The sequence below is a fragment of the Mauremys reevesii genome, linkage group 26, assembly GCF_016161935.1.
Source record: "Mauremys reevesii isolate NIE-2019 linkage group 26, ASM1616193v1, whole genome shotgun sequence".
Taxonomy (NCBI): Eukaryota; Metazoa; Chordata; order Testudines; family Geoemydidae; genus Mauremys; species Mauremys reevesii.
Window position 1 is genome coordinate 8,279,364 of NC_052648.1, and position 24,143 is coordinate 8,303,506.

The 24,143-nt window shown below is 46.3% G+C and overlaps 1 protein-coding gene across 3 annotated transcripts in view; it reads left to right on the forward strand.

Moving 5' to 3' along the window:
• Positions 1-24,143, forward strand: part of SH3GL1 (SH3 domain containing GRB2 like 1, endophilin A2) — a 42,151-nt gene that overhangs the window by 8,447 nt on the left and 9,561 nt on the right. For all 3 annotated transcript variants that reach the window (XM_039515731.1, XM_039515733.1, XM_039515732.1), the window contains exons 2-5: positions 20,249-20,317; positions 20,416-20,488; positions 21,321-21,464; positions 23,782-23,915. In XM_039515731.1, the coding sequence (XP_039371665.1) occupies positions 20,249-20,317; positions 20,416-20,488; positions 21,321-21,464; positions 23,782-23,915 (420 nt within the window). The remainder of the gene's footprint in view (positions 1-20,248; positions 20,318-20,415; positions 20,489-21,320; positions 21,465-23,781; positions 23,916-24,143) is intronic.

Consider the following 24,143-nt stretch of genomic DNA (forward strand, 5'->3'; position numbering starts at 1 on the left):
AGGGCAAATGACCCGCATGGTACCTCCTGCAGGTGTGCTTTAGTCTTGTTCTGCAGGATTGAGTCCAGGGAGTGAGAAGAGAATTCAGTCTCTACGGCTTGCTCAGCATCTGGCCCTTCTGCTGAGACTGCCAATAAGGAGATCATTTTGCCTCAACCCTTTTCCAGTTCATCAGGATTTTGTAAGAGATCTGGGACCTTCGTCAACCCAAAATCAGAGTCGCCAAACATGTGGCTTCTTTTTCCCAGCTATGCAATGCTAAAATGAAACCAGGGTGCCTGTCTTGGTGTTAAGTATCAGAGGGGGAGCCGTGTTAGTCTGGTTCTGTAAAAGCAGCAAAGAATCCTGTGGCACCTTATAGACTAACAGACGTCACTGCAGCATGTACGACCCCACCCCCAATGAGATTGGAAAACCTTAAGCTACCATTGGTTTCAAAATTCAGTTTTCTACTGAAAGCCCCACTTTCACTTCCTGCAAACATTGACCGTGAGGGGTCTTTGGAACAGGAAATTGGTGACTTGTCTCGTTAATGTTTCAGTGGGGAATTGCCAATTGATGCTAAGCAGGAGTGAGTGAGTCTCACAAGAGATGAATTTTAAAAAATTGTCATACACAAAGTATTTCTAGTTGCAAACAAAATCTAGCAAAACTAAACCATCCTGAAACAAGTGTATATAAAATGTGGATTTAAAAAAAATAAATTGGCAACCTGGTCAGTTGTGATACCAGCCTGGGAAAAGGAATTACAATATAGTAAGGAATGACTTGAAGAGAGACACAGATTCAACCAATATTTTCAAACTGTTCATTTTCAGTGTCAGATTCACTCTAGAGTAAACAGTTCTGAGGAAAAATCAATGTACGGTCTAAGCTGGAAACACGAAAATACTTTGCGAAGCAGACTAGGACCTGCAACAGGAAGGAGGAAGATGATATTAAATGGCAAGGTTAGAAAGCCACTGAATGAGAGTATACTCTTTCTCCTATGTGCTTATTTCGGCTATAGCATTCCTTTATGTCCGACCTGGCATGGAAAAGGCGTTCTCTGCAATCATCACAGCGGATGGGTTTTTAGAAACAACACTTAGTTCTACCTTTGCTGCCCGTGTAACAATTTCTGTACTTTTCTGTCGTGTTAGTTTCCAATTTTGAAACCATTGGTTCAAATACTTCAATTTTACTTCCAAACAGTTCTTGGGAGAAGTCACTTCATGACAACCCAGGGTACGCTCTGACATCAGTAGAGCCATGTGAGTTTATATGTTCTCATGATCAAGACTGAAAGCAGAATAAGGGCCCATATTTGTGGTGTGCTGAACACCCCAACTCCCATCGGAATCAGGAGTGCTCAGCACCATGCAGGATTGCCCCATCCAAAGGTGGGGAGAGCTTGAATTGATGAAGTTAAACATTGTGTTATGCTGGCAGCAATGAACATGACTCATGAGGCACGGGTTCTATTAATATTAACCCAGCCAGGAATCCCCTGCAGTCCTCCAGGTCTGGCTTTCAGCATTAATGTGCTCCTGAGGGACAGAGCCTGGGGAAAACCTGACTTGTTTAAGCACAGTGTAAGCATGGGACAGCGTTGTGTCCCATGTATAGCATGGCAATCATGTATTACACAGCATAGAATCCAATATATTGTTGAGAGGACGTTAGAGAGGGACGCTCCTATTGAGCTAATCAGTCTTCGTTATACTTCAGTTGGTCATCCTAGTCTGACGCAGAGAGGCCTGGAGCTCCTGTGAGGTGGCTGTCGCTGGAGATCACTGTTTAAATGATTTGTATGTTTGCCGAGCTGTGTGCATCTGTGCTTCCCAACTCTCCCACCTCCACAGAAGTGTTCAGTTCTGCTACACCCATTTCTTCTACAGTGAACTTGGTTGGCAGTGAATTTACCAGTCTATCCTAGGTAATAATACTAATACAAACATTTGCCATTGCAGCCACCTAAAAAGAGACATTGCTCACGGTATATCTTAATATTACTGCCCATACAATTGGCCCTCTTCTTTCTTTCATCCTTTGTCAGCACTGAAGTAGTTAAAATAACACCGTTTCTATTATCATCGTAGACCAGCATTGACAGCCCCAACTCTCTGCGCTACGGATTCAGCCTGTGTGCGAACTCAGGCAGATGCTGCTGCATTGGTTGCAGTCCCTTCATGTTTTAAAGGTTTCCTTTGAAACCATAAAGGCTTGATAGATCTCTCAACTGCCACCTTCGGGATGAAGAAAAGTACTAGATCGGTATCCACAGCTCAGTTCCTCACCCTCATCTATGAGTGAGGAAAGTATTGTCCCCGTTTTACAGATGAGTAGGGCCCTACCAAATTCATGGTCCATTTTGGGTAAATTTTATGGTCATAGGATTTAAAAAATTTTGAATTTGATGGTTTTGGGTATTTAAATCAGAAATTTCACGGTGTTGTTACTGCGGGGGTTCTGATCCAAAAGGGAAGGGTCGCAAGGCTATTGTAGGGGGGGTCGTGGTATTGCCACCCTTGGTTCTGCACTGCTGCTGGCGGCGGCGTTGCCTTCAGAGCTGGGTGCCCCGCCAACAGCCGCCCATCTCGGAAGGCAGTGCAGAAGGAAGGGTGGCAATACTGCAGCCCCCTACAGTAGCCACATTTCACGGAGAAGGCCAGATTTCATGGTCTGTGATGCATTTTTCACGGCTGTGAGTTTGGTCGGGCCCTACAGATGAGGGAATCCAGGACCCTGGAAGGATACACAGCTTGTTCAACGCCGGAGTGGCAGATCCAAGCATAGAACTTAGGAGTTCTGGCTCATAGTCCTGTTCTCATTTCACTGACTGGGCCACACCACTCTCCCCTATTTGTATTTATATAAATGTGTTAAAGTTGAGAACTGTCCTTGTTTTATAAAAGATCAGTAGGTCATGGGTGAGTGTCAGTGAACTATCGAAGGTGTCAGGAAACAGGAAGGTGCTGAGGGATAGGTTCCTGAATGCAGAGAAAGGAAATACTTCCTCCCATCTCTCCCCACCAACACCCCCACCCCACCCCCCTCGGGAAGGAGCAAAATAAGGATGAGATCAGGCAGGCCGGGTTGTGAAAACGGATTCATTTCTATAGCGTGCCCTCGTTTCTCGCCCTTGTTCTGCATACATTAATGCCTTTGTGTGGGCTTGCTGCCCTATTGCACCTCCATCAAACAGGTAGCAATTCTGGAGGAGCTGCCAGCCTCATCGCAGAAGGTCTTCTGCCTTTCTGCAGTGGTTGGAGCCAACCAGGTAACCCTCCCTGAGGAATCGCTGTAACACGGGTATAGATTCAAGGCACAATTGTGGATTTCACCAGCTTGTTGTTTCTGTAGGTTCTTTTGGGGGAGAGTGCACATTAGGCCAAAGGAAAAGGTTCCCCATCAATCCCACTCTGGTGTCAAAGTAGCAGAGATGTGGGGCTTTGAGTTCTGGGCTGTAGCCATATTGCAGGCATGTTTTGTGGGGGGGGGAGTCTGCTCCTTAACAGACACCCTCCCCAGCTTTTCCAGTGATCTCACCCCTTTGTTGAGGCCATGTATCCTGCACTACTCTGCAGAGGTTCTGCGGTAGGGGCCCATGAAATGCCATGCACAGATGAAAACAGTGCACTCCTCTGATACGTGGAGTTTCCAGAACAGTAGTATCTGTGCCTCCATGAAACTGTCATTGAGGATTTGCTATGAAACAGGACAGGAGAGGATGCCCATCCAGTGTGAGAATCTGCTGCAGTCCAACTTGAAGAAGTGTGTTGCTGCCTCACAGACGCTTCTACTGGTTCCTTACCTGTCCCAAATATGCTTCCAGATGTTTAGCAAAGAACAGCAACCAAACCAACCTGCAGTTGATGAGCCCCAGGGTTAACAGCTGCCGCTGGGGTTTGCTTGTGCAGAAGTTCAGAGGTTCTTTGGGGCACTGCTGAGCTGTTTCACAAGCAGCCTTTCTTGCTGTAGCTCTGGCATGGTCTGTCCTGCTATCTGCTGTAAATCATTAACATAGGGCCATACGCAAGTCCTGGGATCGGAGCCTAACATATGATGAGTGACTCCACCTTTACCCCGTGAATGTGGGTAATTTAATATATTATCCCCCATGGCTGCTATCTTCCAAATCTCATTTCTCACTGCATATGCAGAAATCCAGTCTCAAAATCAAGAGTCAGACTGCTTCAGCTGGGAAGGGGTGAGTTAGATCTGTGCTCAGTTGTGACAGATAGAGAAGGCTGTAGGCTCTTGGGAAGCCCTAGAAATTCCCTGTAGGGCACTTCCTGCTTCTCTTTCGACAGGCTTGTTTGTGACATGCCTGTAACTTCTTCAGGTTTTGACCCTGTCATGGCCTCTCTTTGTGGTTAGAAAAGCATCCTTTCTCCTGTCTGATTTCCTTCTCCCATCCTGTTAAACTGCAAGCCCATCACTTTCAGAAACAGATTGCTGTTGACAGGAAATGGATGCACTCAGAGGGCAGGGACTGAGCAGTGGTGGATCCCTAAGCTAGAGAGAGGATAAACAAATTGTTCCTGGATCCAGTCCAGTAACGGTGTGTGTTTATCTCAGTATTGTGTGAACTGACCAGGAACTGTGTCTCAGGTTGTAGAAATCGTAACCATCCTGCCAGAGAAAGTGAAGGGTGCACACAAGTTCTCTACCTCTGAGGCTGACGTGCACAGGTTTGGAACTCGGCAGCCAGACGTAGCAAGGCCCATGTTGATTCAGTCTGTTATGAGACATCTGGGCTACTGGGATTCAACCCTCTTGCAGTAATACTGCATGACAATCAAGAAGGTCTTTAAGAACCATGCTACTGTCTCCTCCAAAGAAGGCCTTTTATTGTGTAACTTGTTTAATTAGCTTTGCTGCTGATATCTTATTAATAAACCCTGTCACTTGCAACCACTGGGTATTTCAGAATCCCCTTATTGCATACTAACTACCAGATAACAACACCTGACAGGGTCACTAATATTTAGTGTGCTGTTCTGAAAAGTGACTTAAACATGGACTCCCCAGGATGCAGTCTTATTGTTCAATGACTACAAGGTCAAGTTTGCTCCGTTAACAAGTTTTAAAGGTGCTTTTTCTAACTTTGACAACCCTTCAAATTTCACGCTAGGATCTGAACGTCAAGCGGGCGTCTTGTTAGCTCAGGCATCATCCCTAGCAATGAAAACGTATTAAGCAGTCAGTTGATGAAGTCAGAAATAGAGTCCAGTTCATCCTCCAAAGTTCTGTTGATTCTAGGGCTAGCAGTACTTTAAAAAAAAAAAAAAAAAAAAAGCAGTAACCTTTACCAGTGTGTGCAGATATCATTCTGAATATACACTCACAGAGCAGATCTCTTGAGTAAGTAGGTGCCTTTTTCCCCCCACATAAACAGGTTTCTGATCTTAACCACATTGAAACTGCTATACGGGAGAAACATTTAAAAACAAAACACCCACAACCTCTTTTGTCCCAGACGCACAGCTGTGCGCATGTGTTCTTGGGGATTTATGAGAGATTGGTCTGGCAGAAACCTGGAGAATCAGATATTGGGATCACTTTTAAAACTCTGTGTATCAGAGAAGAGTAAAATGCTAAGGGGTGACTCCTGTTTGTGCCTGCAGGGCATAGTTACATAGTTGGACTCAGGATTTTGAATGTACCTGTGACTGTAGCAGCAAGGCAACTGGACTGCATTTGTTCGTACATTTAAAATCTTGATAGTGTCCCCTTAAGAATAAAAATGATCTACAGAGCAGCTGCAGCATTTGTCGGCATTTAAACCATTATGAAAATGTTAGCAAAGTTATCTTGATGATTAGCAAAGATGAGCTTTACGTAGGCATAACAACATTGGGATGAGTCTAAGGACGTCCTGCTGTTAAGGCTAGAGGTGTGACACAACATGCCATACCCTGATACTACAGCATGTTTGAATGCTCCTGCAAGAACAGAAACTAGCGAAGGAAGAGACCTTGTTTAAGTTGTATCTTTTTTTGCTCTTCCATGAGCTCGCCCCACTGTGTTTTTTCTGTTGATGTCCAGAACTGAATGCAGTATTTCAGGTCGTTGGGTGAGTAGTGGAAACTTGTTACTTCTCTCTTTTCTTATGGACTTATCTTCACCAATAATTATTAGGGCTATCAATTAATTGCAGTTAACTCACGTGATTAACTAAAAAGAATGAATTGCAATTAATCACACTTATAACAATAGACTACCACTTGAAATTTATTAAATATTTTTGGATGTTTTTCTACGTTTTCAATACTGATTTCAATTACAATACAGAATACAAAGTGCATAGTGCTCACTTTATATTTTGTATTAAATATATGCACTGTAAAAGTGATAAACAAAACAATTCGTATTTTTCAATTCACCTCATACAAGTACTGAAGTGCAATCTCTTTATCATGAAAGTATAACTTACAAATGCTGGGTTGTTTTGTTTGTTTGTTTCTGGTTACATAACTGCACTCCAAAACAAAACAGTGTAAAACTTTAGAGCCAACAAGTCCACTCAGTCCTACTTCTTATTCTGCCAGTCACTAAGACAGACAAGTTTGTTTACATTGACGGGAGATACTGCTGCCTCCTGCTTCTTTACAGTGTCATCTGAAAGTGAGAACAGACATTCACGTGGCACTTTTGTAGCCGGCGTTGCAAGGTATTTATATGCCAGATGCACTAAACATTCATATGCCCTTCATGCTTTGGCCACCATTCCAGAGGACATGCTTCCATGCTGCTGATGCTCGTTTAAAAAAAAAATGCATTAAATTTGTGATTGTACTGCTTGGGGGGAAAATTGTATGTCCCTTGCTCTGTTTTACCCACATTCTGCATATATTTCATGTTATAGCAGTCTCGATGATGACCCAGCACATGTTCGTTTTAAGAACACTTTCACAGCAGATTTGACACAATGCAAAGAAGGTACCAATGTGAGATTTCTAAAAATAGCTACAGCACTCAACCCAAGGTTTAAGAATCTGAAGTGCCATCCAAAATGTGAGATGGACGAGGTGTGGAACATGCTTTTAGAAGTCTTAAAAGAGCAACACTCTGATGCGGAAACCAGGGTCGGTTCCAGGCACCAGCACGCCAAGCACGTGCTTGGGGAGGCAAGCCGCGGGGGGCGCTCTGCCAGTCGCCGCGAGGGCGACAGGCAGGGTGCCTTCAGCGGCATGTCTGCGGAGGGTCCGATGGTCCCGCGGCTTCGGCGGACCTCCCGCAGGCTGCCACCGAATTCGCGGGACCGGGGACCTCCCGCAGGCAAGCCGCTGAAGGCAGCCTGCCTGCCATGCTTGGGGCAGCAAAATGTCTAGAGCCGCCCCTGGCGGAAACTACAAAACCCAAACCAGCAAAAAAGAAAATCAATCTTCTGCTGGTGGCATCTGACTCAGATAATGAAAATGAATGTGCATCAGTCTGCACTGCTTCGGACCGTTATCAAGCAGAGCCCATCACCAGCATGGAAGCATGTCCTCTGGAATGGTAGTTGAAGCATGAAGGGACATACGAATCTTCAGCGCATCTGGCATGTAAATATCTTGCAACGCCAGCTACAACAGTGCCATGTGAACGCCTGTTCATTGTAAACAAGAAGCAGGCAGCATTGTCTCCTGCAAATTGTAACCAACCTTGTTTGTCTGAGTGATTGGCTGACCAAGAAGTAGAACTGAGTGGCTCTTAAGTTTTACATTGTTTTATTTTTGAATGCAGTTTTTTTGTGCGTAATTCTACATTTGTAAGTTCAACTTTCATGATAAAGAGATTGCACTACAGTACTTGTCTGAGGCGAGTTGAAGTACAATTTTTGTTTTTTACAGTGCAAATATTATAAAAATAAATATAAAGTGAGCACCGTACGCTTTGTATTCTGTGTTGTAATTTAAATTAGTATATTTGAAAATGTAGAAAACAGCCAAAAAATAAATGGTATTCTATTGTTTAACAGCGTGATTAATCACAATTAATTTTTTTAATTACTCGGCAGCCCTAATTTTTATACATTAGATAAGAAATTTGAGTCAAGGACTGTCTTGTACTATATGGAGAACATGGGAGATGATAAATAGGAAAAAAAAAAAGTATCATGCAAAAAGTTGTTGCTAACTGAGGCTTAACATGTCAAGAGAAAATATGGGTAGAGACTTGAAATGAAAATGGATGTTGAAATTATTTTTTCCTCCAGTATGAGTCAATTTTTAAAGCATAGTTGCTCTTTTCCCCTAATGCAGCACAGTGCACTTATTCCTAACTAGACTTTAGCCAAGAGAAGGCCAAATTGTCAGGTTATTTTTTTCCTTTCCTAGAAAGAGGGGACCGTTTTTCTCTTGTTGAAAGGGTAGCTTGGAAAACATTGATACGTTGACAAGGATGAAACATTATTGGAAAGGCTTCTTGTGCATAGAGTGGTAGCCAGTGAGCAGGAAAAGGATTGTGTGTTTTGGGAGAGGCAGGGATAGGTCTTCTGATTTGTTCAGTGGATTTTATAACTGAGTGGCTATTTATTTCTGTAATATAATATCGTATCCATAATGAATTAGTTCAGACCGCTTTTGCTGAATGCCACATCTGTGCAGAAGCAAGGCCTTTGGCAGTTATCTCCTAGGGGGATATCAGCTACGTAAGAAGGGGTCAAAACCCGCCTTTCATAGTTTGACTATGTTTGAAACAGTAAATATTAACCCTCTGACAAAATGGTAAAGCTGCAATGGCAGGGCCATAGCCTCCTACTCAGCTTTTAGCTTCATTACAAATATGTGTCCTGACGGCTGCTGCTTAACTAGCTGCATGTCTTAGGGCATGTTGACACTACAGAATTAAGTCGACCTAACTTATATCGGCATACAGCCACCACAGTAATTACATCGCCTGTACGTGTCTATACTTTGCTCCTTGTGTCGATTGGTGAGCATCCTCACCAGGAGCGCTGGTGCCGATTGTACTGCCAGTGTGAGGGCATTGTGGGACAGCTTCTGAAAGCCAGTAACAGTTGATGTAAGCAGCACAGTGCCTACACTCACACTCCATCAACCTAACTGCATCAACACTGACTGCCTCTCATGGAGGTGGTTTGAGCATTGGCCTGCTAAACCCAGGGTTGCGAGTTCAGTCCTTGAGGGGGCCGCTTAGGGATATGGGGTAAAATCAGTACTTGGTCCTGCTAGTGAAGGCAGGGGGCTGGACTCAATGACCTTTCAGGGTCCCTTCCAGTTCAATGAGATAAGTATAACTGCCCCGCTACACCAACTTAATAACTCCACTTCCACGAGAGGCAATCAATGTTGATGTAGTTAGGTTGACGGAGTGTGAGTGTAGACACTGTGCTGCTTACATGCCAGATGCGCTAAAGATTCGTATGTCCCTTCATGCTTCAACCCTAACCCTAAGGCAGCATACGTCCACCTAACTCTATAGTGTAAACCAGGCCTTAGTTCATAGTGAGGAATCCTGTTTTGATTGCTTTGAGCCATCAGCTGGGTGGAGATGAATTGGCTGGGATTCAGTTTCTCTCGTAGGTGATTCTGTGATTCAGTTTTGTCCTACCTATCATGAAAGTCCATTTAGCAGACTGATCGCTCCTCCACTGCTAAGTTCCTTTATGATTGGACAACTTCATTAGCGGTATGTCTACACTACAGCACACTTGTACCTCTGTAGCACTGAGGTGTAGACGCTTCGTAGAGCAACAAAGGGGGTTTTCCACCAGTGTAGTTAATCCCCCTCTCCAAGAGGTAGTAGCTAGGTCAACAGAGTTCTTCCATCGATGTAGCTGCATCTACAGTGGGGGGGGTTAGGTCAACCTAACTACATTGCAGAGGATGCAGAATTTTCCACAACGTTGTAGCTAAGTCAATCTTATTTTTAGGTGTAGACCAGGACCCAGTCTTTCCCTCTTTAAGACATTTCTTCTGTCACTTTAACATCCATTGACGAACCCCTTCCTTGATGTCTGGTTTGCTGCTCCTCTCTTTATAAACCAGAGCACCGGTTCTGGGGAACCAGCTTTAGGAGGGGCATTAAGAACTGCCACAGATATGTTTGAAATGCGAAGGCAGTGTGTGGACTAGAGTATTATTTTTATTATTTCTAGACATGGTTCCATAACGCATTTGTCCAAAGGTACTGATATTAGTCTCCACGTGAGTTTGCACAAGAATGTTACCAGTGCTCAGATATAAATGAATGGAATTATTCCCACTCTCAGATGAAAGCAGTGTAAAAAGCAATTGCATGAAGCTGAGGAAGGAAAAGTTGAGGCTAGATGATAGGGCAGAATTCCTAATATGAGCAGTTTGGCAGTGGAATAGACAACCAAGGTAAATGGTGAAGTTGCAGGGTCCATAGATACTCAATGGCAGGTTAAATAAGATAGTAACAGGAATGATGTAATGAATAAGCTACAAATACGCTGTGGGAAGATCAGGCTAGATTTTCTAGCACTATTATCTATCTCCTCAATTCCTCTTCATTGTTCCCTTCCTTCTGAAGTGAGGTCAGAGCGTGCAATAGAAATATAATGCACTGCAAGGTCAGTTGGTAACCCTGTGGGGTGAGCACCAATGCTCCAGCTGTCCAATACCATAATAAAGGGCACATTAAGATTGTGGTTGTGAATGACAGTGCCCATTACTCCAAATCTACTCGAAGCACCAGAGTAAATTGTTACTTGGATCAGTGAAACTCGAAACTGAAGATGACCTGAATTATGCTTAGTTCTAACGAGTTTTCCCCTGCTGAACTAAGCTAGTAAGAGTGGCTTTCTTGAACATTCATATGAACAGCCTACAGAAAAGCGTGTGTGTTAGAGGAGAATTTCTTTTCTTAACCACTTGCTGTGTCTCTCTCTACTGGGGTTTCCTGTTGTTCTAAGCATATTGATCTTGGACTCAAAACATTGTAGCACCTTGTGGGCTGGCTTTTCCCACTGCACTTCCTCCCTTTCTATTGGGCGAGAGCAAGTTAGGGGTGGTGGTGTGGGGCTATTTTTTTTTTTGTTTGTTTAACTTTCCTGTTGGGAATCAGTATTCACAGAAGGCTGCTGTAGGCACCAGGAAGGCTTTGATATGCCAGGATCCAGAAGGATACGTGTCCATTATAGTGAGGACATTGTTTTGAATTCAGTGGTTGCATGTGTTTGTCCCAGCAAAAGAATGCAAAAGAAATAATTCTTGGAGGGGGCTTTCTGAGGGGGGTGGGGAGGGCGGGACGGCAGAGTGATGGCCCACAACATCGTAAGTTAATTTTCAATTAGAAAAGTGTGAAATCACTGCCATTAATAGTTTAAAAGGAGCAAACCTCAGAAGAATCAAATATATAAAACTACATGGAAAAAGTGTACGGTAGCAGGCCGATCAGAATGGCCTAAATTTCAGAACTGACTAGTGGTTTTTTTGGGTGTCTCAAGTTAGGCACCCAAAAAACCTTACTCGTCTAAAGGCCTCTAATTTCAGATAGCAGATGCACAGCCCTTTGTGAGACTGGCCCCTTTACAATGTCTCAAGTTGGGTACCAGAAACGGACACCCCCAAAATCACTAAGCAGTTTTGAAAATTTTGGCCAGTGACTTAATATAAAAAATCACACTCAAGCAACCGTTTGTAAGTCTTTAGTCCGTCTGCTCCAGCATCCTTCCTCTGGTGCAAGGGTAGGCAACCCATGGCACGCATGTCAAAGGCGGCACGTGAGCTGATTTTCAGTGGCACTCACACTGCCCGGGTCCTGGCCACCGGTCCGGGGGGCTCTGCATTTTAATTTAATTTTAAATGAAGCTTCTTAAACATTTTTAAAACCTTACTTACTTTACATATATAACTAAATTATTGTTGAATTATAGACTTATAGAAAGAGACCTTCTAAAAACGTTAAAATGTATGACTGGCAGGCGAAACCTTAAATCAGAGTGACTAAATGAAGACTCGACACAGCACTTCTGCAAGGTTGCCGACCCCTGCTCTGGTGGCAGCCAGTACTTGGATGCTTGTACTAATGACCTAGTCCAGTAAGAAAAATCCAGTTGCTGTCTGAGGGGTGACTATAGCCCCTCACAAACTAGTGGTTCTATGATCTCTTGTAACGTTTGCTGCTGCTGGCTGTATTTGAGCGTGTCTTGGGAGAACACACGTGCCAGGCTGTGGAACGTGTCCTAACACACCTTTCTAGTCACTGCAGTGTGATTGGGTGATAATGAGAGCACAGCAGGTGCAGCAGAGACATGAACTCAATATAATCCAGGGAATTTTGGAGGGTGTGTGTATGTTTCAAAACGTTGTTTTTGTTTCTAGAAACTGTCATGGCACCAGTGGGCAGGACAAAGTGTCGTCATCTGCTTTATAGCGTTAACGAGCTTCCTCATTCCTCCAGTTGGTAATTATCGGCTGTACCCAGCACAGTGTACCAAGTGTCTCCCTTATGATCCTTTCTCTTACAAGTTGGTTGCCCTCCACGTGACTAGCAGGGGCATAAACTGGTTGGTGAGTGAGTGGTGGGTTGTGTGTGATCTGAACTCTTTAAAATCTTACCTCACGTAAATATATTTGGAGAGGTTCCCATGATTCTTTAACCCCACACCTGCATATCCACTCCCTTCTTACTCCTTTGACTTACTCCCTATTGCAGTAATCAGTGTAAGATGTAGACTGGCCACTTCCGAACATCTGCCCCACGCACAGCCCTTCCGTTCTTTTTAAATGGCAGGAGAAGACCTTGACTGTTCTGATTCCCACCCTGCTCCATAAGGAAAGTAGTGGAAGACCCATGACTTGGTGTGTTTAAAAGAAGGCTGGACAAAGCTATAGGAAACGTACTGTCAGGAACAGCCCATCACCGGCAGGGGATGGACTAGATGTGACCGAACGAGTCTCTTCCGTCTCTGATTCCTAGGGGCCAGGGGTGAAAACGGGTTTTGAACAGTGGTGCTCATCCCCCTCTCTGGTGGTGGGGAGCTGGAGGAGCTAGACGGGGTGTTACAAATCACCCATCAGGGCGTGCAACTTTATCACCTTGTGTCAATACTTGCTGTAAAAAACATTCCACCTCTGCTGCTACAAGAAGGCTGGGCGGGGGATGAGGAGTTTGGCTTTGTGTTCCTGCCCTGCCTTGACCTTGCTCTCTCTAATATTACAGCACTTGCTTCAGGGACCTGGGAGCAGGGGCGTATTTGAGTAGATCTTCCAGCCCTGCTGGGATGGGGTAAAGAAAAGCAACCAATGAGTGTGAATTTTACAGTCCTGCTCACTCCTCTTTCCCGTCTGCTGACCTGAGCAATGCTGCTTATTCTGCGTCTGCTCCCTTGAATCAACCTCTTCCCAGACCGAAGGGTTCACCTGCCTCATGATGGTGTCCAGCAGGTCCCAGCAACTGACAAAGAATGGGCCATTTCTGGACCTTCCGACCTCTGTTGGCTTCTCTCTGCTGCTCAGAATCTCAGTCTATGACCTCTTCTTTTGCTGTCGTTGTTCCATTTCAAAATTATATGAAGAAAATAGGAAGGGCAGAAAATGTGACCCGAGTGTAAGGCTTCTGTTCAGCCAGCCCTCGAGGGATCCCTTTGGGACAGCTAGATCTCTTTGCATCAGCGAAAGCCTAAAGTCTTGGGTACTGCATTTCATTTGGCCTCTCTCCCATAGTGCATAGAGCAGCGGTTCTCAACCCGTGGGCCGCACGTGGCTCAATTAGCACATGGCTGTGGGCTGCGCAGGTCCGGGTTACCGGCTGCCTGACTGTTCAGCGCCACGGGGTCCGGGCTGCCGGGCAGGGCATGGTGGGGTCAGGGTCATGGGCCAGCCCCACGTGGCAAGGTCAGGGGCTGCTGGCCCAGCTGGCTCCATGTGGCGGGGTCGGCGTCGGGGCTGCCAGCCTGCCACGGGGTCGGGGTCCGGGCTGCTGCCCTGACACCCAGCCCCACTTTGTGGAGGGGTTGCTGCTGGGCCCTGCACAGCAGGGTCTGAGGTCCCTGCTGCTGGGCCCCCCACCCAGGGCTCCACTTCGTGGAGGGGTCTCTGGGCGGGAGGTGCTGGGCATAGGGGTCTGTGGGGCGGAGTCGGGGGGCACACTGTGGTTCTCAACCTGAGGCCCAGGTGCGGCCCACAACAGTAAATAGGTTGAGAACCACTGTCATAGAGGATAGACAGGAGCCAACATGCACTACATCTTTGGTCAGTATCTTAAGAGACTCAGCAGTTCCCTGTTCCATCTTTGACTTCTCTTTCTCAGCAGCGATTGCTGTCGTCTGTTCCGTATCAGACATCGGTTGATCTGATGTAGATGCCTCCAAGCATCAGTGACCACCACCCTTGCAGTTCAGCTAAGTGAAACCAGAGTGCAAAGGGATTATGTGTGGATACTTTTCTCTGTCTTCCTCACAAGCAAAGAGATAAAACTCTGGCCAAGATTGTGCTCCCCTTCTCCCTGTCGCTTCCGAGGTGGGAGAAACCTTCTCCTTGCTAGACTTTGCAGAGTCCCTCCAGGTAGTCTGGCTGGAAAGGCAATGTGGTGCTTATAAATTTGGTTTCAAGTTAGACTCTGAGTTAAGGCTGTTGTATTTTCAGAAGCTGGTTTTCTTCTTAAGTCTATCACAGCTCGATTTGGGGGGACGGGAATTAGTGGCTCGCTTCTCAGCATGCAGCCTGACTTGTTTCCTTCCTTGGCAAGGAGTAGCTCTTTACAGTATGTTCCCTCATCCCTCCCTTAAGGAAGCCTCCCAGTTTAATTAGAGTCATCAGGGAGGCAGCCTCTGTCTCATTCTTCCCACCCAGCAGGTACACCAGCAGGATTCCTTGAATGTTAAAAGGAGAATTCATTTAATCTGTGAGTGAGGAAAACTCTGTGCTCTTGGAGGTTTTTAAAACATCCAGAATCACTGTGGTGAGCGGTGTATTTTATATGGCATGCAGTGCCTTCCTGAACACAATAGGAGCTTCCCTCACTGGGACTATTGCAGCTGCTTGGGCAGAAGGTCTGAGTGGGTGGATGGGTAGGGAGGAGACTCGGGAATGGAACTGCATAGAGCTAGTCACACCCGTCTCAAGTGCAGTAACTAATAATAAAGGAGGGGTTTCTAATTGTACAGGTGCAGCCTGCATGGGCAGTGTTACGGGTTTCGTATGAGGGCTGTTTGGCTGTAATGATTGCAGGACAATTGTCTTATCCGTTCTGATTTGGCGAGTGTGAGAGGCGCAGGAAAGGCAGCCTGGCTGCTGGAAATGTGCATCTTGGTTCTGCCAGTCCAGAGACCCATCCTAGGTTGCCCATTGTGGTGGGGAAATGGAAGGCAGAGATTCTTGTTTTCCCTGCTTTGGAGAGAAACCTTTAGTCTCGCTAGTAAGGAATGTCTTCGTCTATTTTCCTAGTTCAGTAGTTGCCCTGTGGAAGTGTGTGCTGGGGTTCTGAGCTGTGGTCGTGCAAAAAGCCCCCCTCAAAAGGCCGCAAAAAGACAAGCTCCATTTGTTTGCTGCCAGCAAGTAGATCGGGGAGGACATCTCCATGGAGACACCCCAATCTGGGTTGGGGGCAGGTAGAATGTTTTTCAGGTAAATGACTTGGCTCTGTTTGGAGCATGATGGGCTTGGTCAGAGCCCCTTCCTAGGTGTATGTTCTGTCAATATCCCAGGCATGTTGCTTCCATCATCTTCACTAACTATTTTTGGCTTTTCTCTGTGAGAGTGGAAGCAAAGTAAATAGGGAAAAGTTTGATTGCATTAGATGACAATTGCTCAGAACAGAGGCTGGACAGTCTGGTGAGATTTCCCTTCGTGATCTGGACCAACATGATTTACAGGTACACAGGAATCTCACCTGACAAGTGTCATTTCCAGTTGAGAGTCATGCTGGGTGGACTGGACAGCAGAAGCATGAGCCACTCCCGCAGTATTTGGAATGTCTGTGGGTTAAATAAAACAGCTCTTGTCTGCCTAGTGTCTGCAGCCTTCTTCCGAACCACAGCTTCCCTTCCTCAAAAAAGAACCTCGCTTCCACTTACTGAAGCCAGGCCCAAGTGCAGGCCTCTCTCGTTTGTCAGCTTCACTGAACTGTTGTATTTTTTTTGCCTTGTAAGGATTTATCTTGCTGCTGCTGATCAGCACTGTATCCTTTTGGTACAGAGGTGCTGTTTGCTCTCGAAGCATTTCTCCCCCGGAGAGATCTGTGCCGCCCTCTGCAGCTATGAATGGCCTGATGACGCTTCCAAAATTGTAAATATCAAGGAAAGAAGGAGATGCATCTCCTGCTTCTAGTGCTTTGCTGTTGTTGATCCTGGTTGTCCTCTGATCACAAACCTTTAGTACCCAGGTTCCTGATCTATTCCCCTGCAAGCTGATACTAAGAACCATTTGAACTGTGCAGTATCCAGTTTCCCTTCTCCTTCCTGCTAGCCCTGGTTCTGAGGTCTGGGGGTTCTTTGGAACTCTGAAGGTCCCTTCCCCTCCCTCCCCCCCTCCCCGTTACAATCATTCCTCCTCTTTTTGCTAAGCATCCCAGGGCACAATTCCCTCTGGAGCCTAGCACTGCTAAACCATCTAAAGCAGTGGTTCTCAAAATTATTTGATCGGGCCCCCTTTTTTGTGTCTGAAGGCAGAGCGGAGAGCAGCAGCAGCTGCTGGCTGGGTGCCCAGCTCTGAAGGCGGCACCATGCCAGCACAGCTCAGAAGTAAGGGTGGCAATGTGAAAAGTGATATTCGCCAAGATCACTTTTCACAGCAGACTTAGCTCCCCATTGCCACCTACTTCTGCGCTGCTTCTGCCGCCCCGGGGCTGACAGCTAGAGCCCCACTGTCTGCCGGTGAGGGATTAGAGGTGGAGAGGAGGAGAGCCCCAGGATTAGGGGTGGAGAGGAGGAGAGCCCCAGCCCGGGCTCCGGCTCTCCCCTTTGTCTCCACCTCATGGGTGTGCATGGCCCTTCTGCAGGAGCCCCAGCCAGCTGGGGCTGACAGCCAGAGCTCTTAACAAAAAACAAAACAGACAAACAAATCACAGCTCCTGCCTCCCTTGACACATTCCTGGGCCTCCCTTGGGAGGCCTGTCCCATAGTTTGAGAACCACTGAATAAAGAAATCACTTGACTCCCTTTGCCACTTAGGCAATGTGTATTGTCTGCTCAGTGTTTTCCACTGCCACCGGCTCATACAATCAGAATGGCATTGGGAGGAAAACGTTCCTTCTGTTTGGACTGCAGGGAAGACTGTTATTTTTGATGGATTTAATACACTTTTTGCAAGGTCTTTCTGTCTGGACTAAGGTGAACAGATAGCAAGTGTGAAAAATCAGATCAGGGAGTGTGTGTGTGGCAGGGGGGTGGGGTGGGAGAATAGGCGCCTGTATAAGACAAAGCCCCAAATATTGGGACTGCCCCTATAAAATCAGGGCATCTGATCACCCTAGTCTGGACAAGCAAATGGGAGCTTTCTCTTTTACTCAAACACCTCACCCTTTCATCCACCTTGGCATGGGCTCTGCAGACACCTTGATAAAGGGACTTAGGTTTTGCTGTAGCTTCCTACAGATCTTGGTGTCCTTTGCTTAGAAACGGGGGTTGGTTTCGTTTTTGTTTTTTTTAAACTTCCTACAGCAGTGCTTGTTGGTGAATCCCCCAATTAGTGTGGCAAGGGATTGTGGACTAGGGATTAGAGAAGGGCTCTATCAAGAGGCCTCTGTTCTATGCCCAGTTATTCTGATTTGCTGTGAAGTCTTTAGTAATTTATGTATGGCTCTGTGCCTCAGTTTCCCACCTGTAAGATGGGGATAATACCTGCCTCAAAACAGGGCTGTGCAGCTTGTTAAGAACTCTTTGAGAGTCTTGAATGAAAGACCGATAGAAGCACATAATATTATTTGTGTCTTCTAAGGCAAAAATATGCAAGGGAAACCTTCATGGGGGATTATTTTTTCCCCTCTGAGGAAGTGAAAGAACAGAACACAAGCACGGGCCCTTTCTAACCTGAATGCAGAAGGTTTTTCATTTTAATTGCAAATCTGACAAATGGTGGACCCCTCAGTGAACGTAGCCCTTTACAGAACTGCCACTCCTGGCGCCTCAAAGGGAGGTTAACGGGGTTGTATACTTTTTTTCTCTGCTTTCTAATGTGTAAAGAAGGTCTAGAAAAATATGCATGCAAGGTCTGGTCTTCCCCTTATTTCGCATGAGGACTCACTGGAGATCTATGACATGGATTGGGAGCACTCCCAGTGCCCTGCATTGAGGAGCACAGAAGGAGGACTAAGATCCTGTACCCTCCACCTTCCCCCAGTGTTTACGTTTTACATGGGTGTTCATTTTAAAAGCTGCTTATTTTTATTATCTGAATCAAAACCACTTCCCTCTCAATCAGGCTTCGCTTCTAATGGCGTTGCCTTCCTACTTTACTGGTGAGCTCGAGGAGACTTGCTTTTTTCTTCTTTTTTTACATAAGAAATGCAAAAAAGAAGTTTCTAAAAAACCGCAGACCTTCCAGACCCCCTTTAAGTTAGAAACGTGCACAAAAAGAGGCACGAGCACAATTTCTCACCCTCTCCCCTTTGTTTGCCGGTCCTTTGAAAACTCTTTTGTTTTGTTTTTGCTCAGAAATCTCCGATCACCCGTGACCCTTTATATTTTAATATTTCTTTGTGTACTGTGCATCTCAGCGGATCCTGCCCCAAGGAGCATCTGTGTTTGTACAGGGCCTTGTGTGCTTACACGGCTCTAAATATTTATTAAAGCGAAACCTGTCGGAGGCCATCAAAGGCCTACTCTATATTTTTTTCTGTTATGCAACCTCCTGTTACCATACTGTGCCGCTTAATATAGCGGGACTGGAATTTTATTGACTGTTCGGTGACCATTAGCACACATTTCACTGTCACAAAATAATACTCTGTCCTAGGCTGTGCAAGCGACTGCACAGCTGTAGCTCTTTTCTGTATGTCACCTGCTTTGCAGGTGCAACCTGAAATGTCCTACAGGTTTGGCATCTAAACAACATGAGAAGGGATAAACCGCAGCCTAGACCTAACCACCAGGAGAGAATCCTTCTGTACTTCTCCTTATGGTCCGTTTGCTGCTGAGGTTCCTCTTTGCTGTAATCAGGAATCCTGATGTTCCAAAGTGAGGTGGAAGCAGCATTGTATCCTGCTTAATATTTAAACAAACCTTGATTAAATCTTGCACCCGCCCTTCCCTAACAGCTGACTTGAAACAGTTGATTGTTGTAATTTTGGAAGCTGCATTGTGGCTTCTCCAAGGCTAGGAAAATGCGGTTTGTCCGGTGATCTGAATGACCAAAACTGCAGCCACACGGGAAAGTTTAAAGGCGCATTTGAAGATGCCGCTGGCATATTAGAAGGTTCTGTCCTGCACCCTGTAATGGAACCTTGAAGCAGCATTGCTAGGGATGGCAACGCTGTTCATTTAGGCCAACCTCCTTGCACACACAAGGTGCTCCGTGCATCCCTCCATTCTAACCCCACGAGCTCCCTTCTGTTGCAGGGGCTCAGTGCTACCCTCGCCTTCCTTTCAGGGGCTCTGTGTGCCCCTCATTCTCCCACCGTGCCAGGAACTCTGCACACGTATGCTAGGAGTTTGTGCTTCTCTTCCCTTGGCTCCAGAATCCTGTGCCCCATTACTTCCTTCCCCCACCCTGATTGTGTCTCTTCTGTCAGGGAGACGCAAGGTATTTGCATTGTTGACAGGTTACATTCTGTTGGGCGAAGGGGCAGAGATGAATTAGAGGTATTAACTGGAAGGTGTTAACAGATGCCACCAACCAGTCCCTTAATCTAAAGACCATTGGGGCTTGAAGCTGTGGCTCAGCTAACCGGATGGTGGGGGTTCTGCGTGTTCCCCAAAATCAATGGGGTCGTGACCACTCCCAGGAACATTGCAGCCAATCAGTTCCGACTTTCAGGGAGTGTTCGAAAGCTGTCACTTTGCATACGAGCGCAACCAAAAAAAAGAAAAGAAAAGAAACCCATGAGAGATTCTCATGGAAGCACTGACTCTAACCACCAGCGTTCGCAGCTTCAAGGAACCACATCTCTTTGTGGTGTTTAGCATCAGGCAGCTGTAAGGGACTCGGGCCACTACCTGCCACTGAGGTTCAGTGCGTATAAAGGGTGCAGGATCAGACCCATAAGGGTTACAACACCCTAAACCTTGTCAGGTCGGGTGCTTTTGGGGTCTGCGTCATTCTGGAGTGGAAGAGCACAGTCAGAGCTGCAACGGAATTGCTCCTAGTGTGACTGACATGTCTCTCCCTTGTTCACTGTGTCTCTACAGCTGGTCAGCGAGAAGGTTGGTGGAGCTGAAGGGACCAAGCTTGATGATGACTTCAAAGAAATGGAAAAGGTGAGTAGGGTAACAGATGGCCCTGTGTGCCTCTCCGCGCGTTTCCGAGGTGGATACTGATTGGATTACACTGCTGTTGGATCATCTTCTCCCTGCAGAAAGTGGACGTTACCAGCAAGGCGGTCACAGAAGTATTAACCAGAACTACCGAATACCTGCAACCCAACCCAGGTAAGCGCCCACAGCCAGCCCTGCTCTGCCAGCATCCTGCAAGTGCTCCTCCCATTGCACGAGGGGAGAGAGGCCGTTTCATGCAGAGAGTGGGGAAAGCTCAGAAACGCCAGCCTAGTTGGCTTTGGGGTGGCCCCTTCCCAGCGGGCTACTGGGTTACAAGCATTGCTGCCCTCTACTGGAAATATGCTGACCTGGCTTTTGTGACAGCCATGTCCTCCCCTTCCCTGAGCTCATTCAGGCTTTGGGGCCCGTGTGAACCCGAGTTTAAATTTTGATCATCTCTGGACTGTTACAGCCGGTGCTTGTCAGTTATGCCCCGTCCACCCTCCACTCATTCAACAGAAGCCTACGTCCTTGTGGCATTTTCTCTGAGCCCAGAACATCAGATTGACTGACTGACAAATAGTCACCCGTGTCCTTCGGGTTTGAGATGCAGCAGACGGGCTACTGGCTCAGAGGTGTTTAGGAATGGAGTTGTCTCCTGTGAGGTGGGAGGCGAGTATGTCACGGTCATTCCTGGAGCCTGACTGCCTTCCTGCTAGGGTCCAGTCAGTCTCATTGACTCCAGCACACTAGGGTTTAACTAGAACGGCAGGAGGGCTGGTGAACTTCTCTTTAGACCTTGCTGGCGAGCTCTGAACTATTTTCTGCGTGCTGTCTTGGCAGGGGCCATTCTTTAGAGCCAGTGATATTTCTGGGAGGCTAAGACAATAAGCTTTCTTGGCCAGTGGAGTAACTTAAAAAAAAAAAAAAAAAGCTGGCAAACAGTCACTGCTTGCTGGCAAGTCCACTAATTGCAAACACAGATGGGGCTGTCTCTTTGTGCCAGCTTCCAGAGCCAAGCTAACGATGCTCAACACCATGTCGAAGATCCGCGGGCAGGTGAAAAACCCCGGCTATCCACAGTCGGAAGGGCTCCTGGGGGAGAGCATGATCCGGTATGGAAAGGAGCTGGGCGACGAATCCAATTTCGGTGAGTGCTCCCTGACGTGTTCCCTTGGGCCAGCCAGCCCCTAAGGGGGGTGATAGGACGTAAATTCCTGTTCCTGGCTTTCCTTACATCTTACTGTAAATCACTGACCTGTTCGCGTGAGTCAAGTGGAGGGAAAAAAGGAAACCGACCTTTCCTAATATGCAGATAGGGAAATGACATTTCACTGGGGTCGGGAGTGGGATTAGGGCTTGGCAAAAGCTCCTCTTAAAGAAGTGGTGTATGCAAACTGAGCTCCTGATATGCCTGGCTGGACCCTTAACCCTGCCCCCAGCCATCTTTCTGCTACTTTAATCTGCTTTTCAAGTGTCTTTTCAAGTCCTAGCCACTGCCTCTAGTGACCCAAACAAGCCCTTGGTCAGTGCTGGTGGAGTGGCTGCATCTACAGAAAAGTGAGCTGGAGTCGCAGCCGACAGTTCTATGGATGATCTGAGGTTCGGCCCTGACCTTGCACGGAGTTGAGCACCCTCTGCTCCCAACACCTCATGGGAAGTGCTCAGCGCCTTGCAGGATCAGACCAAGTTTGTATTTCTAGGGCTCCCAGGTACGCTGGATGTGTCAGAAATGAGCATAGAATCCTTATTAATAGTACTGATGTAACTCAATGTAGCCACTTCTGCAGCTCCCACCGTTGCAATGAGTGTCTTGCGTTCAGTCACAATCCTCTCCACACCCCTACAAACACTATCCCCATTTTACAAGAGGGGCACAGAGCATTTAACTGACTTGCCCAGGGTCAGGCAGGGAGCCTGGCAGAGCAGGGACTAGAACCCAGAACTTCGAAGTCCCAGGCAACTGCCTCATCTGCTAAACCACCTTTGGTTTTTAAAACCTCTGGGAGAACCCTGCATCTAGGAGAAACCACCTTCCGACTCAAACTGAGCAAATTTGACATGGAAAGTAGCAAGGGAAGAGATCAAGAGCCTCATCATGCAATTTGAACTGGAACTGGACTCTGAGGGGACCACAGCCAAAAATCTTCCCGTGTGGCACTGCCTCATTCCCATGAAGCAAACCACGTGTGACTTGTGGGGATGTGGGAGTGGAGAAATGAAGCCATTTGATGACAGCAGTATTAATCCACCAAAACATGCAGCTTTCCCATGTGGCTGGATTCGGGACAGCTTACAGCTGTGTGATCACATCATAATGTGGGGCGGAACGTTCCCTGATCTGGGAGATTAAACAGTTAGGTTTTTTGGATGAGTGATTCCCTGGCTAGCTTTCTCCTTGGCTGGAGGAGACATTGCTGCAATGCAGGATCTGAAAAGTAATAGGGGGAAGTAAGTTTTAAGAGGACCCTACAAAACATGGCTACCTTAAACAGCCTCTCCTTTATAGGAACACCATCAGGCTTAAAACTGTATGTTTTAATAACGCAGCCTTCCCTGTGTTGTGGTATCTCGGGTTATTAACACTGAAAGAACTTTTTAAAAATTGACTTTTTGCACAGTTTTTGTTTTCACTGGAGCAGTGAAAATAGATTCACTTTGTTTATTGTAAATTTCACTTTCACATGCTCTTGCCCCAGCCCAGTGCTGAAATGCTTGGGTTGCAAACGCTGCAGGAGATACTTTATTAATTCATCATTGTTTCCATTGGAATTTAAAAAAATAAATCACAGAAGCATTTCTGTTCATCTTACGTTATTAGCTGTCAGACTTTAGACACCCTGGCAGGGGAAGGGCCATAGGAAAAACTGAAAATAGAAGGGTTTTGTGCAAACATATTTTTCTTCATTTTTTCATTCATGCTTAGATAGTTAACTCAGATCTATTACTGTTAGGTTCAATTTACACCCACAATTAAAGATCCTATAAAATAGCTTGGGTTGCTGCCAACATCCAGGGAAGTTTTATTTAAAAAATGGATCAAAATGCCCTGAGATTAATCCTAAGACTTAACTGGGTCCACTATAGCATTTTCCCTTTCTGTAGCACCTTGCATCAGAGAGTTCCAACCATTTTCTATAGACACTCCTTCAGGTGAGGAACATGGGGCACAGAAAAGTGAAATGAGTTGCCAGAGATCACATAATCTGTCTCAGAACTGGAAATGGAAGCTAGGAGTCCCAATTCCACACCACCTGCTCTAACCACTCATGCTCCCTGCCTGCCATGCTACTCCAGTTGATCCCAATGAGAACTTGTGGGTGTCTGACACATGACTGGGGCTTGTGCATGCTGAGTGTTTCAGCAGAGCGGCTCTGCATGCAGCTGCCACAGACTCCGGCTTTAACTGCCTGGCTCTTTTTTTCTCTATCACCCTCTCTCTTTTTCCTCTCTTCTCTCACGTGAAGGTGATGCACTTCTTGATGCTGGTGAAGCTATGAAACGATTGGCTGAAGTGAAAGACTCGCTGGATATTGAAGTCAAACAGAACTTTATCGATCCTCTCCAGAACCTGTGCGACAAAGACCTGAAAGAGATCCAGGTAACTCAGAAGATTTTTCTCTTTTTCCCCCTTCTCTTTCACACTCTGGCCTCTTCAAGTTTTTAGCACCTGCTCTAATGACCAGTATCGCTGCAGGAGCCGAAGTAGTCTGCGCAGCATCTGGTTTTGTTACCCTGCGTTTTGCATGCTTTCTCTGTGTTTCCCTTGGCTCTACTAGCATTTTCTTCTGGTGTGTTTAACATCCCCTGCCACCACCGCTGCTGTTCC